The sequence below is a fragment of the Muscardinus avellanarius genome (assembly GCF_963383645.1).
Source record: "Muscardinus avellanarius genome assembly, chromosome: 1".
NCBI lineage: Eukaryota > Metazoa > Chordata > Mammalia > Rodentia > Gliridae > Muscardinus > Muscardinus avellanarius.
Window position 1 is genome coordinate 65,741,156 of NC_137786.1, and position 13,601 is coordinate 65,754,756.

General features: G+C 42.7%; 1 protein-coding gene across 1 annotated transcript in view; it reads right to left on the bottom strand.

Annotated features, from left to right (window-relative positions):
• ARSB (arylsulfatase B) overlaps positions 1–12,039 on the bottom strand; it is a gene marked incomplete at both ends in the record, with an annotated part of 176,978 nt that extends 164,939 nt beyond the window's left edge. Inside the window, one exon of the mRNA XM_080692784.1 lies at positions 11,749–12,039. Coding sequence (XP_080548910.1) covers positions 11,749–12,039 — 291 coding nt within the window. The remainder of the gene's footprint in view (positions 1–11,748) is intronic.
• Positions 12,040–13,601: the final 1,562 nt, after the last annotated feature.

The following is a 13,601-nucleotide window of genomic DNA, read 5'->3' on the forward strand; positions in this document are numbered from 1 at the left end:
ATGCTATGAGCAAATTTCCTTAAACGGAAAGCTCATCTATCACACTCAGAGAATTAACTCTGATCGCTAGGAAGCACTGCCAAGTGATGCTCCACAGCTTGGTTGTCCTAAGCCATGGGCACCCCGCCAGATGGTCAGCTGAAGCCTGCCTCCATTATCTACCATCATATGGAGCAGGGAATTTGTGCTTTTCAATGCCTGAAAATTTATTTGACAGACCATTTTTATGGCATTATTTGGGAAGCAGAAGCCAAACCCTGGATGACAGCCAAAAACATGGTTTTGGTCTGTTCAAACACTATTTGAAGTCAGGAAGCTGTAATGTGTTGAGAAGCAGTAAACAGGCAAATGCCAAGCTGGTTCCAATCCAACACTTTAGCTCAACACTGAACCACAAAGTTACACAGGCTTCATAGGGCAGGACAGTAACAGAGCACCAACAGGAATCAAAAGAAAAAAAGGGTGCCCTTGAAAACTCAATAGGTTCCACAATAGTGAACAATTCCACTCTATACCCATCCTTTGTGTCAGGAGAGTATATGTGAATGGGGAAGGGACTCTATAAAACTTATGAAAGTCCAAAGAGGTCACACCTCCCTATTTATCATGTGTGGCTGTTTCTTCCGCATAAAACCAAATCCTCTTTCAGGAAAGCACACTTCCTAAGATTTTGTTGGACCAGCAAGAATTCACTTTATAAAGGCAAAGGATCTGCAAACCCAGGAGAGGATCTGACTTGTTTCTGGGCTCTTTCCAGGACATAACTAATGAGAAGTCCTTGTTTACATGTTGAACATAATGATTCATTTGGTCCCATGAGTTGTTCTGTCCTAGCGATACTTGCAGCATAGCCTCACAAGCTTTAAAGAGAAAAACCAAGCTCCTGCTGGGGGAGAGGAAGATGGCAGCTCCCACATCAGAACCTCTTCCAAGCTCCCTTGCTGAGGTCCATTGATAAATGATCTATTTGGGAACTCGGGGCACATTATTTTAGCCATCCTCATAAGAAACTCTGCCAGGGGCTAAGTGAACCACTCCTACACACATGGCAGTGAAGGCCATTTCTCTCCAAACCTCAATGGTGGTGAGATAAAATCCAGTAGAGCAGAAGGGAGGTTCTTTCTAGTCCATCTGACCTGCAGCTCACACCCTCATGGCATCCGTGCATTTGCTCAACATCTCCTGCTGCAATACTTGGAAGTTCAGAAAAATCCACAGCCCTGTCCCTCTACCTTACAATCAGAGACGCTTGGAGAGAAGTTCATGACTGAAACACAATCATAGGACCTGACAGTGGTCATTGAGAAATTCAGAAAATCCAGCCTGTGACTTGGTTTTAACCACGGTAAAGTAACACTCATGCCACCTTCCAGTTTATTCTTGGAGATGTCCCACAGAACAAATGGGTATGGAAAATTTGCCTCCCCACCACCATGAAGCCTTCTAAAACGCAGTCAGCTGCCCATGCTGCTGAAGCCAAGAGCTACAGAACACACATTATGTGTGCTAGGAGCCTGGCTTGGCCATCTGGCCTGGGCCTTCAGTCCTCAGGCTGCAGAGCTGGCCAGTATCGCTGACAGTTTTAAGGCTCTATTTATTGTGGTGTTGATTAGTAAAGAGTGCAAATCTCTGACTACATCCACAAAGGGATGTTGTTTGTAAAAAGAATAAACAAGGCAGGAATGGTTTCAGTGACTCCCTCTGTTTAAATTATAAATACGATGGGAATTTATGATGAAAAGTATGAACAAATCTGAAGACAGAGAAATTTTAGTGAAGTGATAAGATCAAGGAAACAAAAGATAACGACCAGAGAGTAACAGTTAGTGCTCAGAATGATTCTTGAAATAATGAACCGCATACATTGAAAAACAAAAACAACCCTGTCAGTCAACGGATCACTTCCCACTCTTGCCAACCTTATTTCCTTATTGCCACTTTCTTGAGAGGTAAGATACATAAAACATGGAATTATTGCTTTAAAGTACATTCAATGCTTGTAGGGGTAAGGTCTCCAGACTTCCCTTTTCTTCTGGGAAAAATGTTTCTTGGCTCTGGCTAGGCTCAGGAAGAAAACCAGGCTTTAGAATAATCAAAAGATCTATCAGAGCACAACACCTCCAGGGGCCCCTACACTGTATTTCTGCTATGTTTGAATGGGGGCCATCTTGCCAGTCACCATGATGTTAACCTGTCTTTTGTTTTTCCCCCTAAATCAGCACAGGAGCAAGACTAACAAGCACTTTCTCTTTGGCCACATCTATGGCCTCTTGGCTGCATGCTCCCTCATCTCTCCCTCTGTGAACAGCTTGGCCAGAAGGTTCTATAAACCCTCTCAACATGTATCCTCCCTCAAGCCCTCGACCCATTTTTTTTCCCCAGATCTTCACTCCTCTTTGCTTTGCTCTTAACTATAGAGTCCAGGAAAGGCAGCCAATGCCAGAAATCCACTGAGAGGCAAGCTGGCGGGGGCAGGACACTGAGGATAACAAAGAGTAGACGCATGGCGATGAGGCACCCTCAGGCAGAACTCCTTTGTCTTGGCATGCCCTCCTCGGCCTGCAGGTACGGGTTGTAAGAAGTCTAAGGAATACTGACCTAGCCGGGCGTGGTGGCGCATGCTTGTAATCCCCGCACTTGGGAGGCGGAGACAGGAGGATCGCGCTGGTTCGAAGCCAGTCTTGCTGGCTTAAGAGACCCTGTTTCCAAATTAAAAAAAAAAAAAGCCTAAAATAGGTCTGGGAGTGTAGCCCAAAGTAGAAGGGTTTCCAGGAACCCCAGTACCACCAAAAACAAAACAAACCAAAAAAAAAACCAAGAATAGAGACCTAAGGATTTATAGCTTCTTGCTTGCTTTGGCAGAACGCTGCCTTTCTTGGAGGAACTGAAGGCAGTGACCCAATGCCCCTTTGCTATCTAAGCTATTTCCTCCTGTTTTGCTGCACCTTTTGCTTGAGGGTGGAAGACCACCCTAAGGAGGAAGCTGAAGAGCAACCTCAGTCTGCTCTGGCAAAACTGCCAAATAACAATTTATCTTCTAAAGCATTCCTAACACAATGCTCTACTCCTTAGCCTATAATAAAAGGAAGAGCTGAGTTTTACTTGGGGAGTTTGGCTCTCTTGCCCTTTCCCCTCTCACCAATTTGATAACAGGAATAAAGCCTCAAGAGTATTTTTTTTTTCATCACACCATCCGGTGCCCTGCTGGCACACGGCCTGACAACAGGTTTTGCCTGCTCCCATTCCTATGAGACCTTGAAGCAAAAGCCAAGAATTACCCATGATGCTCCTGCACGGCCTCCTTCCTATATTTCCTGTCCAAGGTTCTGCTCTGGGTGAGTGAAAAGCCCTGAAAGTGTCTTGTCGGTTTATCAAAGTGATTAAGAAAAATGTGGCCTAGGTCCCTTAAGAACAAAGCCTTGGCGTCATCTTTCATTGCCTGTATTCTCTGCCAAGGCTTACAGAATTCTGGCAGAGTGGTCTCCCCAGTCCCAAAGGGAAGAACAAGTCGAGGACTAGACCTATTTTACTTTTTTCCCAGAGGGAAGTATTGTTACTACGGCCTACCACTTTTGTTTACTCTTTAATCTTTTAATTTCTTAATAAGAAAGCAAGGGGCCAGGTCCTATGGTGCATGTCTTTAATCCCAATACTTAAGAGGTTGAAGAGGAAGATGGCAGGTTTGAGAGCAGCCTCAATATTTTATACTGAAGAAAGCCAACTTGTTAGAATATGAAAATTAGTATTTTCAAGTCCTTTATTTGAACTAAAAACAGTATAAAAATTCTATTAGAAAAGCCAGAGGTCTTTTAAATTAATATTTTCAATTTTGAACAAAGAGAAAATGAGTATAAAATGTCTTTCCTTATATGCAGAACATACTAGCATGGGCTACTTATGAGAGGAAGTGCTGGGAGATGAGACAAAAAGATCTTTATATTTGAAACTTTTGGATGTATTTCTAGAATCAATCTTAAAAATAAGAATGCCACATTTCTTAAAATATATTTATTTAGAATATGGTTAGACACATTCTTCAGTACATAATAGCCTGCAATGTAAGATTACTATGAAAATAGGAACAAGAAGTGCTGACAGTTTACCACTGTCTTGAGGAGGGGCATGAGCTTCGGGGAGACCCAGTCTCCCTCTGAACTCTTGGCAGCTCCTGCCACCAACATTCGCTCAGTTCCAACCACAGCTGCCTTTTCTCCCCATTCTGAGAACAAACTCATCCCAGCCTCAGGGCTTTGCTTCTGTTACTCCTCCCTCTGTGTTAAAATCTCTTTCCAGGACGCTTGCATAGCTGACTCATTTTTGTGCAGGCCTATGCCATTACCAACTCCTTGGAGATACCTTCTTGAGTCCTTATCACTTTACCTACTTTATGTACCCCAACACACACACACACACACACACACACACACACACACACACACACACACACACATTTATTGCCATACCACTTAAATTCTCTTTACTTACCCATCTGCTTATATGTATCTATTTCACTCCTCTCTCTCTCGGGCACCTCAACCCCCACCAGATTGTAAGCACCAGGAAATCCTTGGAGCATAGCACAATGGCTGGCACAACTAGTTGCTCCATAAATATTTGCAGAACTAAAGAATGAATGAATACATCATACTTAATGGTGACAGACTGAAAGCTTGAACAAGATAAGGCTGTCCACTCTTGCCATTATTATTCAACATTATATCAAAGGTTCTAGCTGGGGCAATTAGGCAAGAAAATATAAGATGCTCAGATTTCAAAGAGAAAAGGAAAACTTTTTTGTAGACCACTTGATTGGTAAATCTCTCTCTCTCTCTCTCTCTCTCTCTCTCTCTCTCTCAACCTCTCTCTCTCTCTCAATCTCTCTCTCTCTCTCTCTCTCTCTCTCTCTCTCTCTCTCTTTCACACACACACACACTTAGACTTAGTAAACTCAGCAAGGTTACAAGGTGATTAATATACATATATCACTTGTATTTCTAAACAGCAATGAACAATTGAAAATGAATATAAGAAAGCAATTCTAGTTATGATAGCATCAAAAATAATAGATAAAAATTTAACCCACGAGGTGCAAAATTTGTATGCTGAAAACTACAAAATGATCGGCCATGGTAGTGCACTCTTGTAATCCCTACATTTGGGAGGCTGAGACAGAAGGATTGTGGTTCGCTGCCAGCCTCAGCTACTATTTAGTGAGGCCCTTTGCAACTCAGTGAGACAATGCTTCAAAATAAAGAATAAAAAATAGGGCTGGGGGTGTAGCTCGGAGGTACAATGCCCCTGGGTTCCATCTCTAGTATCCCCCCCACACACACACACAAAAACTATAACATGTTGTTAAAAGAAATTAAAGAAGACATTTATGGTCAATTGATTCTTGACAAAGGTGCAAAGAACATTCACTTAAAGTATTGTTTTTTCAACAAATGGCACTGAAACTCTTAGACATCCACACATGCATCCACATACCTAAAATCATAGACAAATATTAGCTGCTCAAAATGGATCAATGACTTAAACCTAAGAGCTGAAACTAAAAAAAAACCCTGAAGAAAGTATAAAGGCAAATCTTTGTAATCTTGGATTCAATAATGGTTTCATAGATATGACATAAAAGGCATAGTAAGCAAAGAAAAACAGATAAATTGTACTATATCAAGAATTAAAACTTGTGTTGTATTTCAAAGGACACTATCAAGAAAGTACAAAAGAACCCAGAGTGGAAAAAATATTTGCAAATCATATATCTGATTAAGGATTAATATCCAAAATATGTAAAATATTTTACAACACAACAATAAAAAGCAAGTAATCCAGTTTAAAAATAGGCAAAAGATCTGAGTAGACATTTCTCCAAAGAAGATATAAAAATGCCCAATAAAACATGAAAAGAAGCCCCAAACCATTAGTCATTAGGAAATGCAAATCAAAACTATAATGAGGTACCACTTCATTTTCATTGGGATGGCTAGAAGATTATTTTTAAAGACATAATAACAAGTTTTACCCATGTAAATTGAAACCCATGTACATTGCTTGTGGGAATATAAAATGGTGCAGATTTTTTCCTCAAAAATTAAACATCAGAGTTGCCATATGACCCAGCATTTGACTCTGAGGTGTTATTCCAAGAAAAACTTTAAAAATGTATACAAAAAATTGTACATGGGTGTTCAAAGAGGCATTATTCAAAACAGTTCCCAAATGGAAACATCCTGTTATCTATGAATTAATGTGTGGACAAAGAAAATGTAAAAAACTATTCATCCAATGTAGTATTATTGAGCAGGTGTGTTGGAGCATGCTTGTAATCCCAGTACTTGGGAGCCTGAGGCAGGAGAACTGCAGGTGAGCAGCCAACCTCAACTATTTAGTGAGGTCTTCTACAATTTAGTAACTGTTTCAAAATAAATTTTAAAAATAATGCTGGAGGTGAAGAGGTGGAATGCAATGTCCAGTACCACAAAAAAGGGGAGAGGAACAATACATGCTATACTATATATAAAAGGATATCTATTATATGACACCATTTATATAAAATGTCCAGTAGGCAAATCTAGAGAGAAAAAAATAGATTGGTGATTTTCCAGGACCTGATAGAACAGAAGAATGGACAGTAACCGCTAACAGTTGCACAGTGTCTTTCTGGGGAGGTAAAAATACTGTGGTAGTAGAACAACTTTGTTAGTATAAGAAAAACATATATGCACTTTAAAATGGTGAATGTAATATCATGTGAATTATAATTTTAAAAAGACTGTAGGGAAATGGTCAATATTGTATATTTATGGTGGAAATGTGCATTGGTACAACCTCTTGAAGTTCAATTTTGCTATATTTATCAAAATTACAAACTCCATCTACTCTTAAATTCAGAAATATCTTTTCTAGAAGCTTGTCCTACAAATCAATTCAAACATGGGCAAAATGGCATATATATACAGGTACTGACTTCTCCTTATTTGACATATCAAAACAACATGTATGCCCATCATTATGGGATTGGTTAAATAAATCATGATATAGTCACCTAAAAATATATTATGAAGACATAAAAATTGACAAGGATGCTCTTTATTCAACAATATGGAATTATTTTGAATATTAAGTTAAAAAAGAAGAGCTGCAAAAGAGTTTGTTACCATTGATGTAAAAAAAAAAAGAAGGGAACATCAACATATGTATTTGCTTGTATATACACAAAGTACTTTTGGAAAAGTATATACAATTCCAAGAGGACCATTTACCTACAAAGATAGAAACTAGATGCCTGAGGAACATGGTGTATGGGCACACACACCCATGTGCAAAAGGAAATTTTCAGTAGAATACCTTTTGTAAATTTATATTTTGTTTTTGTTTGTTCTGTTTTGTTTCTGTGGTACTGGCGATTGAATCCTCAACCCTACTTTATTTCTTTATTTTTGAAACAGGATTTCACTAAGTTGTGGATGGCCTAATTGCTGAGGCTGGCTGCAAACCTTCAATCCTCCTGCCTCAGCCTCCCAAGTACTGGGATTACAGTAGTATGCCACAACACATAGCTATTTTGAGTTTTTAAACCATATGAATGTGTTTTCTACTGAAAACATAAAGTACAGAATTTAAAACATGTCTTTTAAAGTCATGAGTGAATAAGTCATAGTACTGTGGGACGAACACTAGCCCGAGTGTAGGAAGATCTGAATTTCCTGGAAATTCCTGGATTTTTCAGTTACTACTTAATCAGTTTCTCCCACCCCTACTAACTCGTGTTCTATGCATTTTCCACTAAAGCATGGAAGTTTTAAAAGGACCTTTTGTAGCTGGGCATGGTGGTGGCACACACCTATAATCACAGAACTTGGGAGGCTGAGACAGGAGGATTGCAGGTTCTCAGTCAGCCTAGCAATTTAGCAAGACTCTCAGCAACTTAGTGAGACCCTGTTTCAAAACAAAACAAACAAACAAACAAACAAATAAAAATGGCTGACGGTATAGCTCAGAGATAGAATCCCCAGTACTCCCCATACACACACACACAACTTTTTGTATAGATTAATACTTAAACATCTTAATAATAAAAAGGTAAATTCACATTCCTGATTCCTGTTTAATTCCTAGCAGCAGAACAAGTAGCATATGCAACTTGTAAAGCACACAGTGTTAGACAAGATTAATATCTCTAACAACAGATGGGGATAGTGGGCAGGATAATGTGCATTTGCCAAGTCACATACTTGCTCTTAGAACAAGAGCCTTAGAGTCAAACAAATTTAGAGCTAGAAAGAGCATTGGATTTCATCTCAACTCCTGTATTTATCATATATTACTATTATGCATGCTATTAGATATATTGTTATATATCCTATATTACATACTATGGGAGCCCAACTCCTATACTATTTATGTGTAAATGATGTCCAGTGAGGTCCAAGTCTGCACAAACAAGATGGAAACCTGTATCTCATAATTCCTAACCTACTCTCTTCATTTAATTTAAAAAAAATTTTTTTTGGTACTGAGGACTGAACCCAGGGGCATTCTACCCCTGGACTACACCCCCAGCCTTAGTATATTTTTATTTTGAAATAGGGTCTCATAAGGTTGATGAGATTCTCACTACTTGCTGAGGCTGTCCTTGAACCTGTGATCCTCCTGCCTCAGCATCCCAAGTACTAGGATTATAAAACTGGGCCACCAGACCCAGCTACTTAATATTTTTATAAGTTAAAAAAAACCTAAAACTAAGACTTTCATAGGGGTACAAAGCCCAGTCAGCCTAGGCTTGTTTATCACTTTTCTCATCCAAAGGAGACAATTACTGAAAGGAGTTCTCTAAACATTAACTTAAAGCATTATCATTGCCAAATTCACAGACATGACTTTTCAGCAATTCTTTCAAGTACCTAATTTTGAAATTGCCAACAAATTTTCTCATTTTATAATTGAAAAATAGATGGCTTAGTTTGGGGGTTATATTAGGGACTAAACCCAGGGGCATTCTACCTCTGAACTGCACCACCAACCCTTTTTTATTTTATATTTTTTAAAAGAGTCCTGTTAAGTTGCTGAGGCTGGCTCAAACCTGCAATCCTGTCTCAGCCTTCCAAGTACTAGGATTATAGGGGTGTATCACCATGCCATCTGGCAGGTTACTTTTTAAAACTGAAATATTTGTGAATGACCTAAATGGCCAAAACAATAAAGAGATTACTTAGCAAATATGAAACATTTCTTGCAATTCTAATCATTCTAAGTAAGCAATATAGTCTAGTGGTAATAGGCACCAACTCTGGAGTACATTGCCGGGTTCACACCGTGCCCTACTATTTACTAGTAGTACTGTGACTGTGGGCAAGTTTCTTAACCTCTTCTTGTCTCAACTTGCTTGTTAGAAATGAGGCATGCTAATAATAGTACCTATTTCATAGAAATCATGGTGAGAACTGGTTAATACTTGTAAAGTGCCCAGAACAGTATCAGCATATAGTATCTGAGGTTCCTTAGACCTCCCAGAAATGTTAATTCCTTTAAAAGAAGATGCTTGTGCCAGGCGTGGTGGCGCACTTGGGAGGCGGAGACAGATGGATCACGCTGGTTCGAAGCCAGCCGCGCTGGCTTAAGAGACCCTGTTTCCAAATAAAAATATAAAAATAGGTCTGGGAGTATAGCCCGGAGGTAGAAGGGCTTCCAGGAACCCCAGTACTACCACCAAAAAAAAAGAGAAGAAGATGCTTGCTAACCCAAGCTAGTTTTGAATTGGGTTTCATGAACTCTAAAAGAAGGCAATAGTGAAAAGAAGTCAAGAAAAATATTTGGAGAGGCTGGCCTGCCTTGAGTGGGCTACACTGAGGCCTCTGAACAGTTTTGGAGTACCCAACATTTGCCCTTTCTTCACTTCTTAACCACAGCGTACTCTAAATACTCACATATATCCCCAAGGCTGAATGTCGGTGTCTGGTGAGGGATGCTGTTGGGGGACAGAGCAGCCAATTCTATGAATGAGCTTTTGAAGTGTAGTATTTGCTTTCCTGTGCAAGTATGTTGGAAGGGAGGCTGCTAGAGAAGTGAATGGCCCTTCCATTCTTTTGCAATGTGCTGAACCCCTGAGATAGACCTTGCCCCCCCTTGACTCCCACATCCCTCTACTCCTACAAAGTGCCCAAGGTGAGGATTGTATTCGAGTACGGATCACTGGAACTGGAGAAGGTACACACTGCTCACAGTGAAGAGAGCCACACTATCTCCACTGCAAACTTTGGTTACAGCTGTTTCTTGCTAAACACTCTCTTTCCTCTTTCAGACAAGTCCTCATATCACTGCTGAGATCTCTATCATAAGTGAACCCTCCTAGTCAGGTGTGGTGGCCATGCCTGTAATCCCAATAGTTAGGTGGCAGGGACAGGAGGGTTCAAGACCAGCCTCAGCAACTTAGTGAGACTCTCAGCAACTTAGTGAGAACCTACTTCAAAACATAAAATAAGTTTGTAATCCCAGCATTGGGAGGCTGAGACAGGAGGATCGTGGTTCGTGGACAGCCTCAGCTACTTGGTGAGGCCTTTTGCCACTCAGTGAGACCCTGTTTCAAAATAAAGAATTAAAAAATAGGGTTAGGGGTGTAGCTCGGAGGTAGAATGCCTCTGAGTTCCATCCCCAGTACTGGACAAACAAAATAAAACAAAAAGGTCTAGAGGTGTAGCTCAAAGGTAAAAAGCTTCTGGGTTCAATCCCCAGTACCAAAAAAAAAAAAAAAAAAAAAAAAAAAAAAAAAAAAACACTCCTTGTTCTTGTTCTTAGGACAATATGAAGCTAGGGTTGATCTGAATGGTTATGTGAACACAAACTTGAGAAAGCAGGCAGGGTTCAAAGATAGCTCCTGTCACAGCACAGTAATCAAAATATTTTGCTGAATTAACTATATATTTATTATATGAAGGCGTGCATGTTGTATCCAACAGTACCTAGTACAAATTATTGTATTCAATATAGTCATAACCAGACCAGCATCCAGTAAGCATGTAAATCTTAATTGGACTGAGAAAAAAAAAGGTCCAATTTTACAGGCCTGAGATCAGTAGAAGATTCGGCTTTACCACTCTCGAGCTGCGAGATTCTAAACTTGTCATCCATTGATGCAGGCTACTGCTTCGCCTGTACGTGTTAAAGCTGACCACCTCACGGGCTGTTTCGTCAATTTCCTTGGATGACTGTGGAACACTGCAAAGACATTCTCCCTATGCTTAGTCTTCTAACAGGGTCAAGTATATGTTCTCTTAATTACAGAGATAGAAGCATTTTAGAGTGAAGATGTTGAGATGTGCAAAGGTAAATCGGAAAGGAATGTCATCAGCCCAAGAACACTCCGCCTGGGTACCTTCATTCTAAGGTGGCTGAGAACTTGGAGAAATGACCCCAATCTTGGGGCGAACGCTCCTAACCTCGGACCTCGGGTTCACGGGGTGCCAGGGTGGCAGCGTGTGGTCACTTAACTTTAACTCCACCTCGGGGCGCCAGGCCCGCTCCCTCTCCATCCTTCTTCCCTGGAACGGGCAGAGGCCACGCAGCCCCGGGTGCCGCGAGCCCGCGGCCGGCGTCCGGCCTCCCAGAACCCTCTCGGGCCGGGACCACGAAAAAGGAAAAGGCGAGCCCGAGGGGGGGCGGGGCCGGGGCCGCGCTTGCGCAGACCGCGCGCCGCGGGGCGAGCCGGCGGGCCCGCGCCAACCTCCCGTGCCCGCGCCCGGCCCCTACCTGGTAGCGGCCGGTGAGCAGCTGGCTCCGCGACGGCGTGCAGAGCGGCTGCGTGTAGTAGTTCTCAAGCAGCACCCCGCCGGCCGCCAGCGCGTCCAGGTGCGGCGTGCGGATGTGCGAGCCGTGGAAGCCCACGTCGTTCCAGCCCAGGTCGTCCGCCAGCACGAAGACCAGGTGCGGCGGCCGCGGGGCCCCGGCGCCCCAGCCCGGCGGCGCCGTCAGCAGCAGCAGCAGCAGCGGCAGCAGCGGGCCGGCGCCCGCGGCCAGGCTCGCGGGGCTGCGCGGGCCCATCCTCCGGCGGTCGCGGTGCTGTGGCGCCCGCCGCGGTCTGCACAGCCTGCTGCTGGGATCAGGAACTGCGGCCCGGCCTGCTCCGCCCCGACGCCCACTCCTCCCTCCGCGGGCGGTGGGTCGGGAGGCCGGCGCCCCGCCGCCCCGAGCCGGTCCCCGCCGCGGTGGCGGGGAGGAGCCAGCGGGGCCCGACGCGCGGGCCGGCCCGGCCCCCGGGAGCTGGCCGGGCCCCCGGGCCCCTTATCTTGCCTAGCGATGAACTTGACACCGTGGCATGCTAAAAGAGAAGTGTTCTTTGTAATAACTCTCGCAGTTGCCAAAGCACTTTCACATCCCTTGTCTTTAAATCTTGCCGCAACTCTAGCAGGTCTGGATTATAATTAGTACTCCTCCCCCCCCCCTTTTTTTTCTGAAGTAATTAGCACAGAAATGGTTGAGCCTCAGGCTCCACATCCTGAGCTGTAAGGTTTAACTAGCTAAAGTCGTTTCTGGCTCCAGAGGCCAGCCGAGGGCAGGTGGGAGGAGAGCGAAGAGGCCGAGGCCTGGATGGCCTTTCAGATTCGTTTATGAATGGTACACATCCATGAAGCCACTTTCTCCCCTCCAGCAACAGTGGGCCAAGTACACTGACTGCTCAGAGCCTCAGGAAGGTGCAGTTCGACTTCCAGGCTGCCCTTGAGTTGTCTGGGGGGTTTGTGAGATCCTTGAATAGCTAATTAGCTTGTCCAGGCATGAGCCCATTCAGACCTGACTTCTCTACCAAGCAGTGAACCAAAGAAGCGCGGAAGGAAGATTTCCTTATACGCTTATTGAATTGGGGAGTTAGCCTTAAAACCAGTGTATTCGCATCACAATCTGAGACTTTCTGCTTACCCTCTGTCTGGAGATAAATTATAGCTATTATGTGTAGGGAGGGGTATTTGCATTGCCTTGAGAGCATGTTCTTTCTGGCTGAAGTTAAGTCCATGAGGGGAGTGGGATGTGTGTGTGTGAGAGAGAGAGAGACAGACAGACAGACAGACAGAGCCTTGCTGGGTTGAGAGTCTGGCTCTAAGTAGAGACTGGCCTTGAACCTTTGATCTTCCTGTCTCAGCCTCCCAAATACTAGGATTATATGTGTGTACCACCATGCCCCACTTATGGGAGTTATTTTTAAAAATTATAAATTGTTGATAAATTACATTCATAAAAATAATTTTGTTTATACATATGCAAATGTACTCTATGAAGCCAAATGACAATCCTTCCCCTCCAACATCAGCATTAAGGAGGAAAAACAGTTTTACCTCCTCTGACACATTTAATATTCCTGACCTGTTCTTTGGATTGTCCTTTGCACTGGTTTTAGCATATTACCAGTTTCATCATTAAAGAGTTAAGTAAAATCTTACTACGTATTCATTTCATTACTTAATTTGTGTGAGGGTCATAATTTTACCTTTTAGAGGGAAAGTTGTCCTTTAGTGCATGAAATGTTTTGCTCTTGGGCACTTATATTTTTTTTCTTTGAAGTAGATTGCTTCATCTTACTTTTTGTCCTTGATGGAATCAATGGTGTTAAG